At 42.0% G+C, this 26874-nt stretch overlaps 1 protein-coding gene across 3 annotated transcripts in view; it reads left to right on the top strand.

Moving 5' to 3' along the window:
* The first annotated feature begins 1595 nt into the window (after positions 1-1595).
* The window catches only part of slco4a1.L (solute carrier organic anion transporter family member 4A1 L homeolog), a 34016-nt gene continuing 8737 nt past the window's right edge, over positions 1596-26874 (top strand). The window contains exons 1-7 of one of the 3 annotated variants that reach the window (XM_018234965.2): positions 1596-1881; positions 9818-10670; positions 15412-15502; positions 20691-20812; positions 20993-21098; positions 22869-23023; positions 25738-25933. In XM_018234965.2, the coding sequence (XP_018090454.1) occupies positions 9890-10670; positions 15412-15502; positions 20691-20812; positions 20993-21098; positions 22869-23023; positions 25738-25933 (1451 nt within the window). In that variant the 5' untranslated portion in view covers positions 1596-1881; positions 9818-9889. Of the gene's footprint in view, positions 1882-7287; positions 7838-9817; positions 10671-15411; positions 15503-20690; positions 20813-20992; positions 21099-22868; positions 23024-25737; positions 25934-26874 lie in introns of those variants that run through there. The other 2 variants (XM_041576525.1, XM_041576524.1) reach the window with 2 other exon arrangements.

Raw genomic sequence — 26874 nt, 5'->3', positions numbered from 1 at the left:
CCAGTCCTTTATCAAGCCTTGATCAATCTAACAAGCCAGGGCTTGATAAAGGACTAGATAAGCGTGAAACATGAGGCACGAATAAAATTTAAATTTTTTCACTTAATTGGAGTGCTGCTAGTCTTCTTGAATATAGACTAGACTTGAGCAGACAGAGTCACAGCCGGCAACCGACGCTACAAAAAGCGGTGAGAGTGTTTGTGCAGCACTACTTTGTTTTTGTGGGTCTATTTGAGGGGGTAGGTCCAGTAGTTACAGTGGTGTCAGGGCCGCTTTAACAATGCAAGTTAAGGGGCGTCTGCCCAGGGCCCACTGTGCTGAAAAAATAGAGGGGGTGGGGCGAGACGCAGTTTGGGGACACAGGAGGAAGATGGAGGGCGGGGACGCACATAGGGAGGGAGGCAGTAACGTAACTGGGGGGGACGTGCAGCTGGGCCCCCCCTCCGTACAAGATTATCTGGCCGGAAATAGGCCTCTGCGGGAGGAAATCGCCCTGGCCCAATCGCACCCCCTGCTCCCATGGTAGTTCCGCCACTGGAGGGAGGGGACGCATACAGGGAGGAAGATGGAGGGAGGAGACGCACACACGCACACAGGAGGGAGGGGACACAAACAGGGAGGGGACGCACACAGGGAGAAAGATGGAGTGAGGGAGGGGACGCACACAGGGAGGGAGGGAGAGAGGGGATGCACACAGGGAGGGAGGGAGAAGACGCACACAGGGAGGAAGGTGGAGGGAGGGGACGCACACAGGGAGGGAGGGAGGGGACGCATAAAGGTCCGGACTGAGAATTAAAATAGGCCCTGGCATTTCAGGGACACAGAGGCCCAAACAGCCCCCACCAGCCCACTAAATACTGACTTTCTATGGAACCTTATAGCAGCCCCTCTGGCATTTGCCAGAACCCACAGATTGCCAGTCCGGGCCTGGACGCATACAGGGAGGAAGATGGAGGGAGGGAGAGGACGCACAGAAGATGGAGGGAGGAAACATGGGGAGGCAGGACCGGTTTAAAACATTTTCTGGGGTATGGGGTCCCACTAGTTGACTCTTTGGCCAGGGCCCACCAAAGCCTTAAAACGGCCCTGAGTGGTAGCCAATAATCATGACATTACCTCACAGGAAGCCCAACACTGTTGCTTCACCTGTGGTAGAGGGAGCCAGATGGGTTTTGATGGCTCTATTATTAGATATTGTTGAAAATATAAAAAACTCTACTTCATGCCGAAGTTATTGACAGGGTTTGCTTTATATAAAAAAAGGACATCTCTAGCCCCATTTTGACGTCTTACCTGTCCTGCGCAGCACTGGCCCCACGTGACCCCTTTCCCGCCTATTTCTTGAGATATTAGCCCCCCCCTTCACCTAAAGTCTAAATTCGACTCGCACTCCTACACATGTAAACTGTACTCAAATGGCGATATGACTTTATAACATAAAGGCGTTGACAGATAGATACAAGACTGCACGGGCACTTCCATTTCCAAAACCACCCCCGTCTTTCAGCTGAATATGGACTTTACCTCCATTTAAGGAGGAGCTGTAAACACTATGTGCTTTTACATTTGTGAAAGAGCTACGCCTGGCAATGACGTAAAGAGAGTTGTAGTTTAATGTCACCGCTGGGTCCTGCCCTGGTACCAGCTCAGGGCTCGCTCCCATCCATTGTGAGGGGAATGAGAGGCACGATATCCCGCCCAAGGCCACTACGGATTGGCTGAACGACTGCAACGCTGGTTATTGCCATTTCTGATTGGCTCGCAGAGACACGACCTGTGGGTGAATGAAAAGGAGCTGTCAATAGGGTAGCGGAGCGGACAGCGAGACAAGACTGGGGATCCCGGCCTGGAGAGATCAATCCCGTCATTCTTCCGGGGCAGGTAACGGCATGAGGCTGTTGTGAGCGCGTGCGACAGGCGTCTGCTCCCCCTTCACTCTCCCCTGAGCTCACAACTGCGCCCATTGGCTCTTGGCAATAACCCGTAGCAACCGATCAGCGATGAACTGTAATCTGGCAGTTGCAGGAAGAATAATGACATTTAAATTGTGATTCGTTGCCATGGGTTACTGCGTGCAGGAGCGCGGATATAATACTCAGACGTGTTATATTATAATAGATTTGTGACACTTAGGGGCACATTTACTAAGCTCAAATTTCAAAGGTTTTTTTTGGGTACTTCGACCATCGAATATGCTACTACAACCTTCGACTACGACTTCGATTTGAAGTAAAAATCGTTCGACTATTCGACATTCGATGGCCGAAGTACTGTCTCTTTAAAAAAAAAAACTTTGCCATTTTAAACCTACTGAGGTGCAATGTTAGCCTATGGGGTCCTTCCCCAGCACCTTTTTTTGATCGAAGGAAAATCGTTTTCGATCGATCGATTAAAATCCTTCCATCGTTCGATCGTAGGATTTGCGGTAAATCCTTCGAATTCGTACGATTTTCCTTCGAGGGTCAAATTCGAGGCTTTATTAACCCTCGATATTCGACCCAAGGGGCACATTTACTAAGCTCGAGTGAATAATTTGAATGGAAAAATATTAAAATATATTTTTTTGGGAACTTCGACCATCGAATTGGTCAAATTCAATCGTATCGAATGATTTGAACGATTCGAAGTAAAAATTGTTCGACTATTCGATAGTCGAAGTACTGTCTCTTTAAAAAAAACTTTGCCACTTTAAACCTACCGAGGTGCAATGTTAGCCTATGGGGACCTTCCCCAGCACTTTTCTAAGGTTTTTTTGATCGAAGGAAAATCGTTCGATCGATCGATTAAAATCCTTCCATCGTTCGATCGTAGGATTTGCGGTAAATCCTTAGAATTCGATATTCGTAGGTTTTTACTTCGAGGGTCGAATTCGAGGCTTTATTAACCCTCGATATTTGACCCAAGGGGCACATTTACTAAGCTCAAGTGAATAATTTGAATGAAAAAATATTCAAATTTCGAAGTATTTTTTTTTGGAACTTCGACCATTCAATCGAATCGAATGATTTGAAGTAAAAATCGTTCCACCATTCGATAGTCGAAGTACTGTCTCTTTAAAAAAAACTTTGACTTCATACTTCGCCACTTTAAACTTACCGAGGTGCAATGTTAGCCTATGGGGACCTTCCCCAGCACTTTTCTAAGTTTTTTTTTTGATCGAATAAAAATCCTTCAATCAATCGTTTAAAATCATTCAAACCAGTGCAGTTTTCTCCTGATAGGAGCACCAGCCCAGGGTTTCAGGTAAGTAGATACAATGACTCGGGGGTGCCTAACTTTTGGCACCTCCAAGTAAATAGGGCTTTCCTTCTAGATTAAAGATGGACCACCCCTTTAATAGGCACAATAGTGCCCCCTAATCTTTGGGAAGAATACATCTTTCATAAACTTATATTGAAGCTGCTTATCACTCAGTGCCCCCTATACCTCCACCACCGCCCAGTTGGTACAAAGCGCGTTAGGCTAAACATGTCCTAATAAATATCTTTAATTGCTGTAATTATTTTTGCTACTGTATTCCTATCCATGGGGCATTTTCAATTATTTCTGCTATGTCTGTAGTTGAGTTCTTGCTGATTAATTTGCAAGGGCTGCAGACGTGTGTATATGCACAGGGGCAATCCTGGCCCCTCTGCCGCCTGAGGCAGCAGCAGTTGCTGCTGCCCCCCCTCGCCCGGAAATTCGCTCTTATAGTACCAGGAGCAGCATTTTTGCTGCCCCTGGTACCTAGTGGGGCTCTGCCGCCTGAGGTGACAGCCTCAACTCGCCTCATTGGCGAAGCACCCCTGTATATGCAGGCAACATAACAGATGTCACTCAATGGAATATTGTACTTGTATTAGAGTATCAAAAAAATCTATCAATCATCTATATCTATCTATTATCTATCTATCATCTATCTATCAGATATCTATCTACCTACCTATCTATCAGCTATCTATCTATCTACCTACCTACCTATCCATCCATCTATCTATCTATCCATATATCCATCTATCTATCTATCTATCTATCTATCTATCTATCTATCTCTCTCTCTCTCTCTCTCTCTCTCTCGCTCTCTCTCTTTCTCTCTCTCTCTATCTATCTATCCATCCATATCTCTCTCTCTCTCTCTATCTATCCATCCATATATCTATCTATCTATCTATCTATCTATCTATCTATCTATCTATCTATCTATCCATCCATCCATATATCCATCTATCTATCTATCTATCTATCTATCTATCTATCTATCTATCTATCTATCTATCTATCATCTATCTATCTATCTATCTATCTATCTATCTATCCATCCATATATCCATCTATCTATCTATCCATCCATATCTCTCTCTCTCTCTCTCTTTCTCTCTCTCCCCATCTATCCATCCATCCATATATCTATCTATCTATCATCCATCCATCTATCTATCCATCCATATATCCATCTATCTATCTCTCTCTCTCTCTCTCTCTCTCTCTCATCTATCTATTTCTTGCTCACTCTCTCTCTCTCATCTATCTATTTATCTCTCTCCGTCTCTCTCTCTCTCTCTCTCTCTCTCTCTCTCTCTCTCTCTATCTATGGGTAAAGGAAGTTCCAGCAGTTGGTTATTTGCATGGCATTCACAAAATGACAGTTACATTGTTATGTTTCTGCTGAAATAATATGATACTGTATTGCCACTGACTCCTACAGTACACATCTCCCCTCCTAATCCACACAGTGAAAGGATTATATAATAATTCCACGTAATGCCATAGCATTATCTCCGTAATACAAGTATAAGTATAAGCAAATGCTTTCATTGTTCCGGAGCGGTTTTCTATTGTAACATGTAGAGATTATGAACTCTAAACAACATTCTTGGGCGGTATTATTGATTGGGATTTCTAATTATACCATGTCAGTCATTTACAACCTCAATGAATAAAGGTGCTGCTCTGGGGTTTTTTAAGAAATAAACGTGAGTCATGAAGCGAGTGGGGCAGTTTCAGTGAACTTTGTGAACTTTTACACGGTTGACTGTACAAGCACTGGGGAGTTTTATATCCATCACAAGACAACTCTGATCTTTTTCCTTTGAGAAGCAACAAGGGCTGAATCACGTACTCGTTTTTTTTTGTATATTTACTGTAGTGCTACATAAAGAAAGAACAGTTTATAAAGCCATCGCAGTACAAACTTAAAGGAGAACTAAAGCTTAATTAAAGAAGTAGATAGAAATGTACATGATGTTTTGTGCTTCTGTACCAGCCCAAGGCAACCATAGCCCTTTAGCAGTAAAGATCTGTGTCTCCAAAGATGCCCCAGTAGCTCCCCATCTTCTTTTCTGCTGATTCACTGCACATGCTCTGTGCTGCTGTCACTTACTGAGTTTAGAGACCCACTCACAATATGCAGTACACATAGAATAGAAATGTCACAATATAAGGCTAGTAATTAATACAGATAATTACTACATGGCAGCACAGAAACCAGTGCAATTAGCATCAGAATTTAATAATCAGCAAACCTGTAGCATCAGCTTATATTACAGACCAACCTCATTTTCTGCTGGATAATTAGTGACGAGCCCTAAGCTTAGCTTCTCAACAGCTGCTCAGAGCCCACTGAGCATGTGAGTGTCACAGACACTTTCCAAGATGGTGACCCCCTGTGACAAGTTTGAAGTCCTGGATCATTGCTGCTATTGACAAGCTGAAACTTTAGCCTCGTGCAATAAGTTCAGTATATAAAATATATGTCATTTTTATCCATATTCATTTTTAAGGTGTAGTTATCCTTTAAGGGGAAATAAGAACCAGCACAAATTCAACCCCAGTTTAAAGTCTGCGCTGCTTAGAGATGTTGTGTGCAAGAGGCCGTACAACACATCTATGCAGTATAAACACAACCCCTGGTTCTCTATAAGCCCTCAGCTTTGTCCCCATCTGTCCTGCAGGGGTACATGGGCGAAGTCAGTGTAGCAACAAGTCCCTGGGCCCCAGTGCCATTTTTATTCCCAGGTTTGAGTCATTTGCTAGCCAGACTTCTTATATCCTTGTAATTTACAGTAGGGGGTACATTATCCCTTATAATACATGAGTGATACTCAGAGTTCCCTGTATAACTCAGCCTGCAGCCTTGTGCCTTTATGTGGTCACAGAACAACCCCTCAGTGACTTCTAATATCCTTATCATTTACAGTAGGAGGTACATTAGCCCTTATAATACATGAGTGATACTCAGAGTTCCCTGTATAACTCAGTCTGCAGCCTTGTGCCTTTATATGGTCATAGAACTCCTCAGTGACTTCTAATATCCTTATCATTTACAGTAGGGGGTACATTATCCCTTATAATACATGAGTGATACTCAGTGTTCCCTGTATAACTCGGCCTGCAGCCTTGTGCCTTTATATGGTCATAGAACTCCTCAGTGACTTCTAATATCCTTATCATTTAAAGTAGGGGGTACATTATCCATTATAATACATGAGTGATACTCAGAATTCCCTGTATAACTCAGCCTGCAGCCTTGTGCCTTTATTTGTTCACAGAACAGCCCCTCAGTGACTTCTAATATTCTCTGTTTTACAATATACAAAGAATCAGTAATTACCCTTTTCAGGTGAAGTGTCATTGAACTTGGTCTGTGCAGGATAGGACTGGCCCACCAGGATACTGGGAAAAATAAAAATGGGCATCAGTCCAGGGGGGTGGCCCACCTGCCGCCGACACCCACAGCTCACTGCACCCTAAACAGCCCTCGAAAAGAAACAAATTAAAGGCATGGCCATCTTTAACAAGTAGGCAGAGGAAGGGTGAGAGAGAGACAGGCAGCATGCAAACAGTAGCAAAGAAGAAAACTTTGTGGTATTTTGTGATCTCTGTCTATCCACTCCTGCTAGCATGTGTGGGGTTAATAGAATGCTCATTGTTCATTTCTTCAGTGATCTTAATGGCATGTCTGAGGTTAATAGAGTGCTCTTGCCCATTTCTTCAGTGTTCTTACTGGCACGTCTAGGGTTATATCCTGAGCTCTTTCCTGTATCAGCATTTAGTCAGATTCCCTGTGGCTTTAACTCTGCCGCAGCGAGGCTGAGCCTTGTTCACAAAGGATTGCTAGGGGTTAATAACACACCCACCCAATGCCAAATTGATTCAGATTTTCTCTGTGCATCTGCTGTCTCCCTTCCTCTGGACGGCTGCGGTAATGCTGCTTTCATATCCTGCTTAATATGGTTTCCGTAGGAATAAAAGCAATACGGTATGTGGGCACAGTAATGAGTGGAAATCAGGACAAAGCATTGGAGAATAATGGCTGGTGTATGACGCACATGCAGCACAGTGCCTTGCAGATTCTTCTCCCTGCAGAGAATACATTTAGAACAGAGGAATCTTTTACTCTTGCTTAACAAATAGGTTACAAACTAAGAACTCTTTTGATAGGGAGGTGGCACTGTGCCACCCGTAGCCCCCATGTTAGGTGGCGCCATGCCTGCACTGAGCGTCTCATTCTCCTGAGGTTACTGACAGTCAGACACCTGCTGCCGCCTTGTTAGCATTGAGGTTTCCGCTCTAGATAGCAGAGCCTGCCCCCGAATTTACTGCAGATCAGGAGGAAATGAAAGATATAAAAAGGCTCATCGGTAATATCCTTGCAAAGGAAACGGCAAAGCAAAGTCAGCCATTTGTAATTTGTTGCAGATGGTCCCACTGCACAATTTAGCTTTATTCTCTTTTTAAAGTAAATGATCTCTCACTGGAGCATAGATGCAAAGTCTTCCCAGGGTTATCGTAGTGTTCGGGGGCTTCACACATGCCGGAAGAGACGGTAACAGCCTTGCAGGAGTTTTATGGAGTAAAGGTAGGGGACCTGTTCTCCAGAATGCTCTGGGTTTTCCCAGATAATAGATCTTTCCTTCATTTGTATCTTTATACCTTAGACGGGTTGTTCACCTTCAAACAACTAGTTGTTTTCAGATAGTTCACCAGAAATAATGACTTTTTCCAACGACTTTCTATTTGTGACCCTTTTTCTATTACTGAAGTGTCAAGTGTCTTTTTTCACTTTCTGAAGCAGCCTTGGGAGGGGGGGGGTCGCCGACCCTGTAAACTGTTCTAAATGGATACATTTAGTTGCTATGATTCTTATCTTTGTCCCTGCTAAGCAGAATCCCAGAGTTTCATTACAGGCAGCTGTTAGAGTTGATACAATAGTTGCTGATACTCCAGAGATGCTGCTGAGAAATGGATCAACTAAATGTTGCAAAATTGGAACAGTTTAGAGTCTGCACCGGAATTACTGAACTGCCAGACTCAGTCAAGTAATTGAAAAAAGTCTTTATTTCTGGGGAACAATCTGAAAACAATTGAATTGAAAAAAGTGTTTGGAAGGTGAACAACCCCTTTAAGTCTACTAGAAAATCATATAAACATTAAATAAACCCAATAGGCTGGTTTTGCCTCCAATAAGGATTAATTATATCTTAGTTGGGATCAAGTACAAGCTACTGTTTTATTATTACAGAGAAAAGGGGAATCATCTAAAAAAATTGGATTATTTGGATAAAATGGAGTCTATGTGATGCAGCCTTTCTGTAGTTAGGAGCTTTCTGGATAACAGATCTCATACCTGTATAAACGTCTGTCTTTCTTCTGTAATACTGGAGGTATATTTCATACTGTATTTTTATATAATACACAAGAGCCATGAATATCTTATATATCCTTATAATACACAAAAGCTATGAATATCTTGTAAATGATATCCTTATAAACGGTGAGTTCTGATGTCATCAGTTAGAAACGGTGAGTTCTGATGTCATTTCTGTCACATGACTCACTAAAACTTGTGTATTATAATAAATAAAGTACCCCCAGTTGCAAAATATGAGGATATTAGAAGTTACCTCGGAGTTCCATGACCTGTATAAAAACAGTCGGCCATGAAACTCCTCGGTAACTTATAATATCCTTATATTTTACTAGAGGGGGTACTTTATTCACTATATAATACACAAAAGCTATCAAAATCTTGTAAATGATATCCTTATAAATGGTGATTTCTATCACATGACTCACTGAAACTTGTGTATTCAGACATTCAGTCTTGTGTTTTTATATGGTCATGGAACTCCTCTGTAACTTATAGGGGCACATTTACTATGGGTCGAATATCGAGGGTTAATTAACCCTCGATATTCCACCATCGAAGTTAAATCCTTCGAATATCGAAGTCGAAGGATTTACCGCATTTCGTTCAAACGAACGATCGAAGAAAAAATCGTTTGATCGAAGGATTTTAATCCAATGGGGACCTTCCCCATAGGCTAACATTGGTGCTCGGTAGGTTTTAGGTGGCAATGTAGGTAGTCTAAGTTTTTTTTAAAGAGACAGTACTTCGACTATCGTTCGATTCGTAGTTGAAGGTCAAAGTAGCCAATTCGATGGTCGAAGTAGCCAAAAAAAACTTTTTTCCTTCTAATCCTTCACTCGAGCTAAGTAAATGTGCCCCATAATATCCTTATATTTTACAAGAGGGGTTACTTTGTTCACTATATAAACGGAGCTTAGTGATGTCATTTCTGTCACTTGATTCACTGAACGTTGTGTATTATAATAAATAAAGTACCCCCTGTATGAGGATATTAGAAGTCACTTCGGAGTTCCATGACCTGTAACTTATAATATCCTTATATTTTACAAGAGGGGGTGCTTTACTCACTATATAATGATAAAACAGCAATGTTTGTAGGAGGCCTTGTGTTGTTATAGTGCGCAGCAGATAACTTGTATTCACTGTGTCTTCTCCCATTAATAACGTTTATCTGACCAATTTCCATAGAGTCTGCACCATTTTCTACTTCACTTCTGGACAATTCCATAAGGATTATTAAAGTTGGACGTGTTGCACACAATGCCACATAATATGAACACGGACAGCTGTTTTCACTCCAAGCAAGAGCTTCTTCATGGTGTCAGTGACAATGAATTTGAAACCTCTGAATCCAAAGAGCAGTCTGAACCGGAAACACTTGAGCCAAAAAGTTCTCCAGAATCATATGAACCCCATAATAATAATGTTACACCCAAGAAGAAACCTCTGGAGAGCGACGCACGTGAAATCAAATTTGTGCCCTCGGAACGGGAGAATAAATGTGGCTGGGGGTTACTAACACCACAGTGCCTTCAGGTTTTCAATAATTCCAAAGGTGTGTTAGTCTTTTTGTGTGCAGCTTCTTTCCTCCAAGGGATGACAGTAAATGGCTTTCTCAACACCGTCATCACTACGATCGAACGGAGATTCGACCTACGCAGTTACCACAGTGGACTGATTGCAAGCTCCTACGACATTGCGGCTTGTCTATTCTTGACATTCGTCAGCTATTTCGGAGGAAACGGGCATAAACCTCGCTGGCTGGGATGGGGCGTCTTTATTATGGGCATCGGCTCGTTTATATTTGCATTACCCCACTTCACTACTGATTCCTATGAAACCAACTTCTCCTCTGATGCAGAAGGATGTCATTCCAACCACACTCAGCAGCTTACAGAAAGTTTCTTTAGTCTTTCCAACTATAGGTTTGTTTTCATGTTAGGCCAGTTCCTTCATGGCATTGGGGCTACACCCCTCTACACCCTCGGAGTGACTTACCTTGATGAAAATGTCAAATCAAGTAACTCCCCTGTGTATATTGGTGAGTAGATACATCATTGTTAGGACAACCTTGCTGTGTGGGGCCACAATTGGGCCTGCTCATGTCCTTATACCATGAATGTTCCATCTCGGATACTTGTGGGATATGGGCATGAGCAGGGCCCCTTTATAGTTGTTTACAATGGGGCATCAGGACTGGCAAACTAAAGCTGGCCATCTACAGAAAGTCAGATAATATGGCGAGCTCTCAAAATGAGCAAATCTTTGCTGGTTTCTCATTTGTCACGAATCATTTCAACTGGAAAATTTGAATCCTTGTTCTGTAGTCATGAATATTACAACCCTACCAGGGTAACTTATTAGGGATGCACCGAATCCAGGATTCGGTTCGGGATTCGGCCTTTTTCAGCAGGATTCGGATTCGCCAGAATCCTTCTGCCCGGCCGAACTGAATCCTAATTTGCATATGCAAATTAGGGACAGGGAGAGAAATCGCCTGACTTTTTGTCACAAAACAAGGAAGTAAAAAATGATTTCCCCTTCCCACCCCTAATTTACATATGCAAATTCGGGTTCGGATTCGGTTCGGTATTCGGCCAAATCTTTTTCGAAGGATTCGGTGCATCCTTATAACTTATATAAAGGCTTTTTGAAACCAGGAAATTGGGTTACAATTAAAATACTACTTAGTCCATCCCCATTGAAGTAAAAAAAAAGCAGGGTGCACTTACTATTAGATAAATGTACAGTAATACTCAGCACATCAACGAGAGAGAAATGACCACAACTTACTGTACCAAATAACCTGTTACCTTCTGGGCAGCCTGGCAAAGTATTGGGTTCCTTTAACAGCCTGGTACAGAGTAAAGATGGCACACTTGCTGGATTTATAATGAGGGTGAATTCCAAACTCTTTGTTTTACTAAAACATGTAAATCAGAACCACAAACAAGCGATTAAAGAACAAAGTTATACAGTTATTAACCATTCATTAACCCCTGTGGTGCAACACATATAACGGAGAGTTCAGGCCTGATTGTTTTGTACACTTTACGTCGGTGCACACTTATTTGCAATCCTTGATGTTGCATCCATGAATTAATGTGTTAATGTGTATCCATATGGTATTCCCAGGGATTGCAGTGTACAGTAGTTAATCCTGGCTCTCCTTTTGGGTAGAACTAGGCCAGTAACTAAGCCGGGGGGACTGACCCTAACAGGCACTGGAGCCTGGGGCTCTAACCTACTCTGCTCAGAGAAGGGGTCTCATTTATGAACCTTCTGCTTCTTGTGGAACAATTGCCATGACTGGGCTCTAGATCTGCAACAACTACAGTAAAGGCCTATTAGAAGAGGAACCCTAGGGGCCTAAAATGCAAGGAGAGTGAAGTCGTTCCCTGACTGACACACTAAGTGGAACCTGCAGTTGGAGTAGCCTTTCTGGCACTTTACCAACTTTTCCTCACAAGGGGTCTCTGTCTTCCGGCTGCCAGATCTGTGCATGCTCTCTCCTTGCCCTGCTGCCTTGCCTTCCATCTACAGTTGCCACCTTTTCTTACCTTGGAATCCGGACAGGGGTGTCAGAGACAGGGCGATGATGTGAAGGAGGCGGGGCAGTGACACGAAGGGGTAGCCGGTGATGCAAAGGCAGTGCCGCAAAGGGGAGGGCCAATGATACAGTGGCCTGTGATTGCCCAAATCACTCAGGAAGCAGGGGACAGGTCTGCCTTGTTTTCCGATGTTTAAAAACCTGACTGTCCGGTTCAAAACCAGACAGGTAGCAACCGTACCAGCATCCCTTACACAGTCACATGGCATCAGCCCTACTGTTTCCAGTAGGGATGCACCGAATCCAAGATTTATTATCATTATTTATTATTAACATGTATTTACATAGCGCCAACATATTTCGTAGCACTGTAAAGTAAATGTGTTTAAACAACTAAATCACATGAATTACATACAAAGAACATATGGAGTTACATACATCACAGTTAATACCAGTACAAAAGGTGAGGAAGGCCCTGTGCAGAAAGAGCTTACAATCTAAAGGGAAGGGAGTAATACACAAGGTGTGGGAGTGGGCAAGATCAGAATTAAGTGGGTGAGAAATGTGGTATTGTATGTGGTGTTGCAATTTGGTAGTTAAGCAGAGTGAGGGTAGGCTTCTCTAAATTTGGTAGTTAAGAGTGAGGGTAGGCTTCTTTAAATAAGTGCGTTTTTTCTTGAAAGCAGAAAGGTTGGGAGAAAGTCGGACAGACCGTGGGAGAGTTCCAGAGGAGGGGTGCAGCCCTTGCAAAGTCTTGAATGCGAGCATGTGAGGAGGTAATGAGAGAAGAGTTGAGTAGCAGGTCAGTAGAGGAGCGTAGTAAGCGGTTGGGTGAGTATATAGAGATGAGTTCAGAGATGTAGGGTGGTGCAGAGTTATGAAGTGCTTTGAATGTCAGGGTCATTAATTTGAATTTGATTCTGAAAGGTAACGGAAGCCAGTGCAGGGATTGACAGAATGGCGAGGCAGAGAAGGAGCGGTTGCTGAGGTATAAGAGCCTCGCAGCAGTGTTCATTATGGACTGGAGACGTGACAGTCTCTGGAGGGGGAGGCCAATTACAAGAGAGTTACAGTAGTCTAGACGTGGCATGAGGAGAGAGTGAATAAGAATTTTGGCAGCATCTTGGGTGATAAATATTATATCGTATTTTGGATATGTTCCTTAGGTGGAAGTGACATGATTTAATAAGTGACTGGATATGAGGAGTGAATGACAGAGCAGAATCTAGGATAACCCCAAGGCACTGGGCCTGGGGAGAGGGGGTGATAGTGGAATTGTTAGCTATGATGGATACATCCGGGATGTTAATGGTGTTAGTCGGAGGAAAGAGATTCAGTTTGGTATTCGGCAAGGTTTCTGCCCTTTTCAGCAGGATCCATGTGCCTGGCCGAACCGAATCAGAATCCTTAAAATCATGTGAGTTTTCGTCACAAAACAAGGAAGAACATTTTTTTTTAGCAACACGTCTTTTTCCCTCCACTTCACTGATTTGCATATGAAAATTTGGTTTTGTTTTCATTTGAATCTTTCACGAAGGATTCGGTGGTTCGGCGGAATCCAAAATAGTGGATTCAGTGCCTCCCTAGTTTCTGGAGGTGACCTTGGCATCTTCTCATTTGTCTGCCTATTACAGTACATTCAATTTGATCGCAGGCACTTTTGCTGCAGTGTGTGGCATGACTATCTATCTACATATCTGTTATCTCACGGCACCCATTATTACTGCAGTGTGACATTGCTCGCTATCCCTTTGTTTATATGTTATACAGCTGGCTTATATTTTATATATTCTCTAATGGCATAATCAGCCACTTAGAGGCTATTGTCTTTTTTCTACTTCTCTTTCTAACCATATTTTAACTGGTTATTGAATATCTGATTAGAATTAAGCATAAAACTGTTTAGTTGCAAGTGGTGAAACGCAATCTGATCAACTTTGGAAGGTGTTTAAAAAAACAAAAAACCGCATACTCGGGTCACAGAATGCCTAAAATCATCCATTACCCTAACTGTTTACAATATAAAAAACATCACATAAATGTTTACTCTTTTCTCTATTCATATTCACAAATCAACACAAGCAACAGTCACATTTACAATGATTCTTATATCCATAGTCCTGGCTATTACCCCATGTCTATTACCTTTATAGACTTAACGTACGCTTTTATCCTGAGATAATGATACATTAATGCTTGTCTCCAGCATAGTTGTCCTTTTGTATTAACAAGAGATACTGATATAACTTGATGATATTATGAAAGTGTCTAACAATATGGCAGCCCCCTCCTTAAGGTACAATAATATACAGAAGAAATATTTTGTCTCAGTTACACCATCCCATCCCAGAAGGGAGAAAAATAAATTAACAATTTCCTTAAAGCTAATGGCACATGGGGAGATCTGCGTTTAAATCTGCGCTACTGCGGGTGACAAATCTCGCAAGGAAATTCCGAACGACTTCAGAAAAGCGATTTGAAGCAGTCGTAATTTTTCCCACTGTCGGTTTACTTTATTGCCAGTGGAGAAGGATTTCGGCAAGATTTTTCGCCCACAGTAGCGCAGATTTAAATACGAGCAACAAATCTTCCTGTGTCCCATTAGACAAATTGTGTGATCTAAAGTCACATGATTTTAAGGGTTCAGATTTGGTTCCACCAGTCACTTGGATTCATCTGAATCCTGCAATAAAAGCTAAAGATGTGGCACAAATCAAACCTCAAAAAACTCCATAGCTTCAGCGATGTTTACCAGTACCAGCAACTTTCATCTGCATTTCAGTTTGCTCACATAGCTTCTATTAGTTGCCCCAAAATAATTTCAGCTGCTACATTTAGTGAGAATGAGGTTGTTATGGTTCATTTAAGGGATGCACCAAATCCACTATTTTGGATTCAGCTGAACCCCCAAATCCTTTGTGAAAGATTTGGCTGTATACTCAACTGAATCCTAATTTGGATATTCAAAATAGGGGTGGGAAGGGGAAACATTTTTTACTTCCTTATTTTGTGACAAAAAGTCATGCGATTTTCTTCCCCGCCCCTAATTTGCATATACAAATTTGGATTCGGTTCGGCTGGGCAGAATGATTCAGCTGAATTCTGCTGAAAAAGGCCGAATCCTGGGCGAATCCTGAACCGAATCCTGGATTCAGTGCATCCCTAGTTCATTGTACGACTTGCATTTGCATGTTTACAGGTCGTGTAATAACTTTGTCCCCCTCTTCATTAGGTATATTTTATACAGCTGCTATTGTTGGACCTGCTGTTGGTTACCTCCTGGGAGGATTCTTCCTCAATATTTCCACCGATATCAGCAGTCAGTAAGTATGCTCTTATCTCCTTACTCTATACCAGGAGTGTAACTACAGAGGAAAAATGCTCTGCATTTGCAAGGGAGCCTTGGAGAGTAGAGGGAAATGCGCAATTTCAATATATTTTGGTAGACGAGGTCAACTTATTAAGGTTTTGGGGCCCTAAATTGAATTTGCTATGGGGCCCACTAACATCAATTTATGCCATTGCTTTAAAGGAGAACTAAACCCTAAAAATGAATGTGGCTAAAATGCCATATTGTATATTGTGAACTTATTGCACGAGGCTAAAGTTTGAGCTTGTCAATAGCAGCAATGATCCAGGACTTCAAACTTGTCACAGGGGGTCACCATCTTGGAAAGTGTCTGTGACACTCACATGCTCAGTGGGCTCTGATTGGCTGTTGAGAAGCTAAGCTTAGGGCTCATCACTAATTATCCAGCAGAAAATGAGCTTCCCCTGTAAAATAAGCTGATGCTACAGGTTTGCTGATTATTAAATTCTGATGCTAATTGCACTGGTTTCTGTGCTGCCATGTAGTAATTATCTGTATTAATTACTAATCAGCCTTATATTGTGACATTTCTATTCTATGTGTACTGTATATTGTGAGTGGGTCCCTAAACTCAGTAAGTGACAGCAGCACAGAGCATGTGCAGTGAATCAGCAGAAAAGAAGATGGGGAGCTACTGGGGCATCTTTGGAGACACAGATCTTCCCTGCTAAAGGGCTGTGTTTGCCTTGGGCTGGTACAGAAGCCCAAAACATAATGTACAATATTTCTACCTACTTCTTTAGTTAAGCTTTAGTTCTCCTTTAACCCCTTTACCATATTCATGGAGCCCAGAATAAATGGGCAGGTGGGAAACTGAAAGGGCATCCTACCTGCTATAGTATAATTATGTAAAGTGTGTGTGTGTGCGCCATTATTTACTAAACAGATGCTTGGCAACGCTTTGTGCAGAAGAAAACAATTCTTTATGCCTCTCACACCCTGTGCTTAATTCTTCTAATGCCAAAATAGATCTCGCCCAACCAGATTATTAGGGTGGAAGCCTGTGTGTGAATTTCACTTTCCTGGGAGATATAGCCTACACCCCGCATTCCTTCATTATTCCTTAAGAACTAGTAATACATTGCACAGTCCCCTCTGGTTCCCAGGCACTCCATTCCTTCTAATCGAATGTTATGGTCTGGTCCCTATCAGTAACCCACCAATGTAATAAATGAAGAATATATTGACGTTTAAGAACTCAAGATATTACTAACTATTTTATCTCACACTCACAAGCAAACAAAACACCTTTAGTTGCTACAGCACATTGCCTACAGGGCCAGCCCTCAGGGGGTGAATGCCAGGAAAGAAGGTTCTACCTTTATCCATCTATATAAACACCTGGATCATATAAATGACAGTAAAATGTACATATTTATATATAAATGCGCTGGACGGTGAGATATTGTAGCAGCCTTCGGCATGAGTTTCCAGCTGCTTGTAGATAAAGGTAACAATGTACGGGGGTAGCTAGTGTTCTGCTTTATCCTAAGGCTCTCTCTTCTTGCCTCAGGTGATACGTGTATAGAAGCACACAGTGCAGCATGACCAAAGCCAAAACACAAAAGGAAACAGAATTTCAGCAGGTTACCTGCAAAACATTTATTCCAGGTTGTGGTAACACAAGATATTTCGGGACAATGCCCTTTATTAAGTGTATACAGAGCATAACCATGTGTTCCTATTTATAGCTGATTTAACCCATTCAGCACAAGGAATTCTGGGTAAGCATTTAAAGTGAAACCCATTAAGCCCAAAGTATTTTAAAGGAGATGGAAAGGCATGTTATATTTGGGGGTGCCAAAAGTTAGGCATCCCCAAGTGATGTATTTACTTACCTGAAACCCTGGGCCGGTGCTCCTATCAGCAGAAAACTGCACCGGCCGGGGTTATACCGATGAGCACCACGGAGCGATCCTCTTCCGGTTTCTTTCTTCTCATGGCTGCTCATACGAAGTAGACTGTATAGCCGAACTTTAACAAAAAAGCCGGCTTTTTCATTCTACTGCGCATGCCCTGAGAAATTTGAAGAAAGAAGAATCGGAAAGAATGGAAGAATCCCGGGCCGGTGCAGTTTTCTCCTGAAAAATCCAGCCTGGGATATCAGGTAAATAGATACAATCATCTGTAAGCAAATGCATTTTTACTTGGGGGGTGCCTAACTTTTGGCAGCCCCAAGTAAAAATGCCTTTCCTCCTCCTTTAAAGGAGAACTAAACCCTACCAATAAGAAAAGCTTCCCCCATAAGAAAAGCCCCTACCTGCTACCCTAGATAGCCCCCCACCCTGCTTCCAACCCACATAGTACGTTACCCCTGAAAGTGACCAGAATACATTGCTCATGCATCAGTGGAGAGTAAGCGTAGGGGAGCTCATGGGCGCCATCTTCCAGATCTTCAGTCTTCATCTGTAAGGAAGCACTGTATTGGCGCAGTTGGAGCAATGTTCCAGTTTGTAGCAACTGCGCATGCACCAAAAGTGCCGTGAATTGCCGAAGGGAAGGAAGAGGACCAGAAGAAGACTGAAGATGGTGCCCATGAGCTCCACTGCGCTTACTCTGCATCGATATGTGAGCAATGTATTTGGGACACTTTCAGTGGTAATGAACTATGCGGGGGGAGCAGGGTGGAGGGACTATCTAGGGTAGTAGGTAGGGGCTTTTCTTATGGGGGAAGCTTTTCTTATTGGTAGGGTTTAGTTCCCCTTTAAAGGAGAAGGAAAGGCATTTTTACTTGGGGCTGCCAAATGTTAGGCACCCCCAAGTAAAAATGCCTTTCCTTACAGATCTAGGGTAGTAGGTAGGGGTTTTTCTTATGGGGGGGGTTAGTTCTCCATTAGGCTAAGGGCAGACGGGCAGATTCAGGGAGATGTAGTCGCCTGGGACTCTTCTGCGGGGCAACAATTTCCCGAACTGCCTACTTCCTGCCTTCCGCCTGCTTGAATGAGACAATGCCAGTGCAATGCACTTGCGTCGCTTCGATTTCCAAAATCACCGGAAATTGGCTCACGAGGAAACTTCGGGCGATTTCGGAAGCGATTTCGGAAGCACCGAAGCACCGCGAGTGCATTGCACTGCAATTTTCTCATTCAAGCAGGCGGAAGGCAGGAAGAAGGCAGAAGCCAGGCGACTAAATCTCCCCGAATCTGCCCGTCTGCCCCTACCCTTAAAGTGAAAGCATCAATAAATAAACATTTCCGTTACAGTGTGCCACAGTGTTGCAAAGCAACTGATAACAATGAATATATTTCATCTAAGAGTTAAACTTGCGTAGTCCAAAAGAAAAGTCCAAAGTCCTTATGTAAAGAGTCTTTATGCAAAAGACTTAAAGTCCAAGAGAATAATAAAATGAAGTAAAGTTCCAAAAAACAAAGCGTTCAAAAAACAGAGTGGCCAGTGCAGAAGCCTTTACTTTCTGGTGATAAGAAACTGCCAAAAAAGGCCTATCTAGGGTAGAGAAACCCTTAAGGGTCAGGGCACACGCTCAGATTTGGGGCGCTTGGCGACAAATCTCTTCTTCGGGGGCGACTAATTTCCCCGAACTGCCTATCGCCGACTAGAATATAAATTGCCGGCGGGATCGCACTTGGAGCTCTTTGTTTTCCCAAGTTGCCTCACAAGGAAACTTCGGGCGACTTCGGAAAATGCAGAGCTCCAATTTATTTATCTCCTGTAACCTATCCATGTAAAATTCACAGCAGGAGATGCGTATGGCCCATTTCTTAATACCTGAAACTGATTACCCAGAATGCCTTGTGCTGAATGGCTTAAATCGGCTATAAATAGGAACAGATGTTTATGGTCTTTGTACACTTGATAAAAGTTATTGACCTGAAATATGTTGTGTTACCACAACCTGAAATAAATGTTTTGCAGGTAACCTGCTGAAGTTCCGTTTCCTTTTTTTGTTTTCGTTTTTGTTCGCCGATTTAAAATAGTTTCAGCACCGAGCTACTGCAAGACACAAAGTATAGTTCAAACAACCAACGCTTTCTTTCTTTTGGACTTCAGTAGCGCAGCATTAATCCCTACTTGCTATGCACATGCTAAAAACAGATTCTGCATGTAAATACGCCTACACCCTCTGTTCACACAATATGGAAATCTCCGTGAGTGTTTGATTATGGGATACGGCCTTTATACATCTCAAATGGAATCATAGGGCAAGAATTTTTTTTACATATTTCCTTTCAGTTTCTATCGCAGGTTTATACTGGTTGGCGACTGTTTTCGAACTCGTTAACGCAAACATTTGAAATGCAGTTTTGCTGCACTTAAATCTATTAGTATTGATTTAATCATTCTGAGGGTTTTGGCTAACTATCGACACTTTGCTTGCCCTAAATGAGACGGCAAGAAGGGCTTTATCCCCTAATATACACCAATAGAAGGCGTAAATCATTAGTAATAGGGAATTTCAGCTCTGTCACCCCTCCAATTCCTTATTCCCTATTTGTATATACGCTGGGAGGGAGGGTTATAAACTTGATTTCCTCTGCTGGAACTAATCGTTGCAGTGTGGAAAACCTAAAACGTTAATAATCATAGTTTTTAAATCAGCCCCTAAATTAAAGGAACTGTAACATCAAAAAATTAAAGTGTTTTAAAGTAATTAAAATGTAATGTACTGTTGTCCTGCCCTATTAAAAGGTGTGTGTTTGCTTTAGAAAGGCTACTGTCGTTCATACAAATGGGCTGCTGTGTAGCCACGGGGGCAGCCATTTAAGCCGAAAAAGGAGAAAAGGCACAGGATACACAGCAGATAACAGATAAACTCTGTAATAGAATACAATGGGATTCTACACCGTGCAACTGTTATCTGCTATGTAACCTGAGTCTTCAATGGCTGCCCCCATGGCTACACAGCACTGAGTTTATATAAACTATAGTAGTCTTACTAAAGTAAACACACCAATGCAGGGAAACAAGACATTCTATTAATTGCTTTAAAACACTGTGATTTTTTGGTGTAAGTATTCCTTTAACAAGTGCATATGAAACTTACCTATACTGCTCCCTTATATGGATTGTAGAGCATGAGGGATTAGCATTTTGTGCATGCTGAACATTCTTTTTGACATATATAAGTGCTTGCTGTAGCATATAAAAGGCAAACTAACCTACTTTGGAATTTTCTAATGCAGGACTGATCTCACTCCAGGGAATCCCCTTTGGGTTGGGGCCTGGTGGATTGGATTCTTGGCAGCTGGAGTGGCCGGGCTCCTCATTTCCATGCCGATATTAGCCTACCCACAGCAGCTTCCTGGTAAGACTTCTCTGGCACTGAAACAACAGTCAGGCGGGGCAAAGGAATTATTTAATTATCCTGTACCCATAAGTACGATCAGATAGGACTGTTTGCTCTCTACTTGCTGTTACCTCGCAACTCATGTAAAATATAGCACAACGTCAGACTACATATATATATATTGTTTTCTCTTTAAAGGCTCGGAGCGTTACGTGGTGATGAGAGTATCTGAAGCTCACCAGGTGAAAGATAGCTCCTCCATTGAAGATCCTGAGTTTGGAAAAACCATTAAGGACCTGCCAAAGTAATACACATACTGTCATACACATCTGTACATTTACATTTACAAACCAGCCAACATTGACAAATAACTATTTAGAATATTCTGCACGTGACTCACACACAACTTGAACACTCCCAGGCCTCACAGCCAATTTTCACTTTCCTGCTATTGCCTTCCAGACTACAACATTTAGTAGCATTTCTTAAAAGCCAGATTTCTTTTACTGTCAGAGCCATCATCAGAAATCATAGGGGCCCTATACTTGCATTTCTCCCCCTAGGGGCTCAGACTGGCAGTGGGCCTTACAAAATAAGTAAAATTGGCCCTAATTAAAGGGAAAACATGTTTTTTTTCCAAATCACATCAGTTAATAGTGCTGCTCCAGCAGAATTCTGCACTGAAATCCATTTCTCAAAAGATCAAACAGAATTTGTTATATTTCATTTTAAAAGCTGACATGGGGCTAGACATATTGTCAGTTTCCCAGCTGCCCCCAGTTATGTGAATTGTGCTCTGATAAACTTCAGTCCCTCTTTACTGCTGTACTGCAAATGGGAGTGATATCACCTCTCCCCCCCCCAGCAGCCTAACAACAGACCAATAGGAAGGTAACCAGATAGCAGCTCCCTAACACAAGATAACAGCTGCCTGGTAGATCTAAGAACAACACTCAATAGTAAAAGCCAAGAGACTGATTCAGTTACATTGAGCAGGAGAAATAACAGCCTGCCAGAAAGTAGTTCCATCCTAAAGTGCAGGCACAAGTCACATGACTGGGGCAGCTGGAAAACTGACAATATGTCTAGCCCCGTGTCATTTCAAAACTGAATATTAAAAAATCTGTTTGCTCTTTTGAGAAATGGATTTCAGTGCAGAATTCTGCTGGAGCACCACTAACTGATGTGTTTTGGAAAAAAACATGTTTTCCCATGACAGTATCCCTTTAAACAAAGATACCCTAAACTGCACATGCGGTTCCCTGAGCATGTCCCATTATACCAAAAACATTACCATAATCTGCCCAACCTCTACAAGCACTAGCCATTTTTTGGCCAGCAAACTGAACCATTCTGGCTTACGTTTAAAGTAAGATATTATTTTACGATGCCTGAATGATTGGAAAACCCGGGCGTGGAGCTCAGTGGAAAAGTACACCCTAGTGGTGATTTTTTCAGCAAAGTGTAATGCCAGCCCAGGGTTCAAAATAAGTGATTTTATTGGCAAAGGGTTGCCTAACAAATTGGCACTCACCAGTGAAAAACATTTTTCTTGTCCTTCAAGCAAGGTAGATCATTTACAGGTATGAGACCTGTTATCAAGAATGCTCGGGACCTGGGGTTTTCCAGATAACAGATTAAGCTGGTTTTGCTTCCAATAAGGATTAATTATATCTCCGTTGGGATCAAGTACAAGCTACTGTTTTATTATTACAGAGGAAAAGGAAACCATTTTTAAACATTTGGATTATTTGATTATAATGGAGTCTATGGGAGACGGCCTTCCCATTATTCTGAACTTTCTTGATAATGTTTTTTTTGGATAACGAATCCCATACTTGTACAGAGAAAAAGGAAATCATTTTTAAAAATTTGGATTATTTGGATAAAATGGAGTCAATGGGAGACGGCCTTTATGTAATTCGCAGCTTTCTGGATAAGGAGTTTCCGGATAACAGATCCCATACCTGCATTGTGTTGTAGATTTATATTGGCCTTTACGCCATAGATAAACGTAATAAATGTGCGCCTATTTTATTTTTTTAAACCCTCTTCATGATTGTATTCTATGCAGGTCATTCTTGATGCTTCTCAAAAACCCAACATTTGTCTTCCTGTGTTTAGCGGGGGCCACAGAAGCCACATTGATTACTGGAATGTCCACTTTTGGGCCCAAGTTCCTGGAGTCTCAGTTCAGCCTGAGTGCATCACAAGCTGCCACTTTTTTTGGTGAGAACACCACATTTTTTAAGTGTCTTTTTAGTAATTGTTTCCCCATCACACAAAAAAACGTATTTTCTGTTCCATCTCTGATCTTCAAGCCACACAAAAGTCGTCACACTCATTTCTAAAAAATTGTGTTCTGCTAATGTCAGCCTATCACAGGGTCTTTATGGTCAGCCAGTTCTATATATTAAAGTATAGAAACCACTGAACAAACATGAAACCCATTAGGAACCACAGATATATAACGGACTGTTCTAAGAAAGAAATGTTACATTTGTTTTAATGTGGTTTAGCTCTGGTAGCCATATCTCGTCATCTATTTCCTTCCTGTAAAAAGGTGGGCTTTACAGAAGAACTGCAGTTTGAAATGAATGTGGCTAGAAATGCTGTATTTATATAGAATATACAGGCAGCCCAGAGCTTTAGTTCTCTTACAATAAGCCCATTCACAATAAATCAGAGGCACAGGCTAATGCTATGGGGGTGCACGATGTTTGCTTTCTCAAGTAGGGAAGATGTCACATGTTATTTTAGCTGCATTCGCCTGGCATGAATCTGCAGCGAATTTCCGCGTTTCGCCACCGGCTAATAAATTCACGAATCTCCCACGAAAATTCACCGTTGAAAATTCGCCGGCGTCAATTTCTGATTTTCACAATTTTTTCGTGAAACCATTCAAATGGCTTGATTCGTTCGAATTGCTCGATTTTGTCGTGAAGACGTTCCAATTGCTCGATTTTTTCGTGAAAACGTTCGAATTGCTAGATTTTTTTTGTGAAAATTTTCGAATTGCTTGTTTTTTTCGTGATCTTTACGATTTCACTATTTTTCAGGAATTTTTCGCCGTTTCACGAATTTTGAATGTTATTTTAGCTGCATTCGCCTGGCATGGATTTGCGGCAAATTTCCGATTTTTACGTGAAACCATTCAAATGGCTGGATTTTTTCGTGAAACCGTTCGAATGGCTGGATTTTTTCATGAAAACGTTCGAATTGCTTGATTGTTTTCTTGAAAACATTTGAATTGCTCAATTTTTTTCGTGAACTGTCCCATATCACTATTTTTCAATTTTGCGGGAAATTCACAAATTTTTCGGCGAGGCGAAACGGGAGAAATTCGCCCATCATCACTATTCGTTTGTACTGACCAGTTCACTCTAACAAGAATAGGGATATTGCTTGCCATGATAACAAGTAGGAAAGTACCACAAATGACTTTTAATAACCATCTGGGATTTCCTAAGGGTGTGGGTTAATTTGCTGAAGGCAGGGAATAAATTGTGCCTTCATTAAACAAATCATGCTTCTTTGCAGTTTTGTATTAAGTTGTTTTATGCAGCAGCGAGGATAGACATAATGCACCATTAAATCTACATGATAATGCTCTGCATAGGTGCAGCGTATTTATTATTATTTATTTATTATTTATCAACCTCACTGGAATGCGCTCACAAGGGCAGCAGTGCAAATACGCTTGTGCCGCTGCACCATCTAGTGGTCATTAAAAAATTGCAGTAAACCCCGAGCCATTTTCACTAAATATTGTAGCAGAGAACTTAGCTCAGTTAGGGTGAGACAGGCTAAGACATGCGGCATAAAGCTTTCCGAAAACAAAAGGTATTTACTTGCCTCGTGCCATATACAATTCAACCCGTAACATAAAAAACCCCTAACCTACATAGACCCCCTCCCTCCTCCCCCCAGCCTACCTGCCCCCCCCTGCAAATGTCCCTAATTTTTTACTCACCCCTCTGTGCAGATTCAGGCCATCTTCTTCTTCTCTGGTAATCTTCGTGTCTTGACAGAAGTTTCGGCGCATGCGCAGTTGGAGTAAGTTTCTAGTCCCAAACAACTCCGAATACACCGAAAATCATGAAAATTTCTTAAAGATCTTCGGAAATTTTCGTGACTTTCAGCGCATGCACAGTGGTTCAGGACCGGAAATTTACTCCAACTGCGCATGTGCCGAAACTTCCGACAGAGGAAAGAAGATGGCTGCCGCAAGGCCAGAATCTGCACGAAGGGGTGAGTAAAAATTAGGGGCATTTGCCCGGGGGGAAGGTAGGCTGGGGGGGAGGAGGGAGGGGGGTCTACCCAGGGTAGGAGGGGAGGGTTTTTTTCATTACAGGTTGAATTCTCCTTTAAACTTCAGAAACAGACTGTCGTTTTCGGATCATGCACAGTTGGAGTAATATTCCGGTCTCGAACAACTGCGCATGTCCCGAAAGGGGGACTTTCGGAAATTTTTTATGACTTTCGTCGCATGCACAGTTGTTCGGGACCAGAATATTACTCCAACTGTGCATGATCCGAAAACGATAGTCTGTTTCTGAAGTTTAACGAAAAAAAGAAGATGGTGGCCGTGAACTCCCAAGTTTGTTGAATCTGCACCGAGGGGTAAGTAAAAAGTTAGGGGCATTTGCCCTGGGTACCAAGTAGGCTGGGGGGAGGAGGGAGGGGGGACTACGTAGGGTAGAGGTTTTTTACGTTACAAGTTGAATTCTCCTTTAATACCAAAAATGAAAGTTGAACTCTCACATAAGGCATTGTGGGCGAAGACATGCAAATCACTCCTCTATGTCCCTTTGGCCAACTCTGCATCCAGAACCGCTAACCATTGTGAATTGCGCTCTCGTTATTGGTTACCCATTTACATCAAGCGTGAAAATAAAAACGGAAAACAGAAAACTCACCATCGTATGTATTTCTCGAGACAGGATATTTGGTGGTGCCTGCTGGAGGGGGTGGAACTTTCCTCGGGGGATTTATAGTGAACAAGCTCAAACTTAACTGCTCAGGATTATTCAAGTTCTGCATGATCTGTACTGTGATTGGTCTGCTTTCAATGTTCGTATTCCTGATGAGTTGCCCAAATCTGCACCTGGCCGGAGTCACCGCCCCCTACCCTGAAAGGTGAGAACGCTTCTATGGTTTAAATGATATTAACTCTTACTTACAATTACAACTTAATCAAAATATACAAAAAAGCTCCGAATAGACTCCACTATAATGAAAAATAACCCAAATTTTTAAAAATGATTTCCCTTTTCTCTGTAATAATTAGGGATGCACCGAATCCAGGATTCGGTTCGGGATTCTGCCTTTTTCAGCAGGATTCGGCCAAATCCTTGTGCCCAAATCCTTATTTGCGTATGCAAATTAGGGGCGAGGAAGGTATATTGCATGACTTTTTGTCACAAAAGAAGAATGTGAAAATTTTTTCCCCTTCCCACCCCTAATTTGCAAATATGCAAATTGCAAATTAGGATTCGCTTTGGTATTCGGCCGAATCTTTCATGGAGGATTCGGCCAAATGCAAAATAGTGGATTCAGTGCATCCCTAGTAATAATAAAGCAGTAGCTTGTACTTGATCCCAACTAAGATATAATTAATCCTTATTAGAGGCAAAACCAGCCTATTTGCTTTATTTAATGTGTATATGATTTAAGGTATGAAGATGCAAATTACAGAAAGCTCTTAATTACAGGAAAGCCGTCTCCCAAAGACTTTATTCTATCTAAATAATTCATATTTTAAAAACGATTTCCCTTTTCTCTGTAATAATAAAACAGTAGCTTGTACTTGATCCCAACTAAGATATAATTAATCCTTATTGGAGGCAAAACCAGCCTATTGGGCTTATTTAATGTTTACATGATTTTCTAGCAGACTTAAGGTATGAAGATCCAAATTACGGAAAGATAGTTTATCCAGAAAACCCCAGGTCCCGAGCATTCTGGATAACAGGTCCCATACCTGTAATATTAAATGTGTCTGTTTGAAGGCACGTGTCTCTGGGGTATGAGGGCCTCTTAGGGTAAGGACACACTGGACGATTTGTCGCCAACGTTTT

This window comes from Xenopus laevis, chromosome 9_10L (assembly GCF_017654675.1).
Source record: "Xenopus laevis strain J_2021 chromosome 9_10L, Xenopus_laevis_v10.1, whole genome shotgun sequence".
NCBI lineage: Eukaryota > Metazoa > Chordata > Amphibia > Anura > Pipidae > Xenopus > Xenopus laevis.
This window is presented reverse-complemented; position numbering and strand designations above follow the sequence as displayed.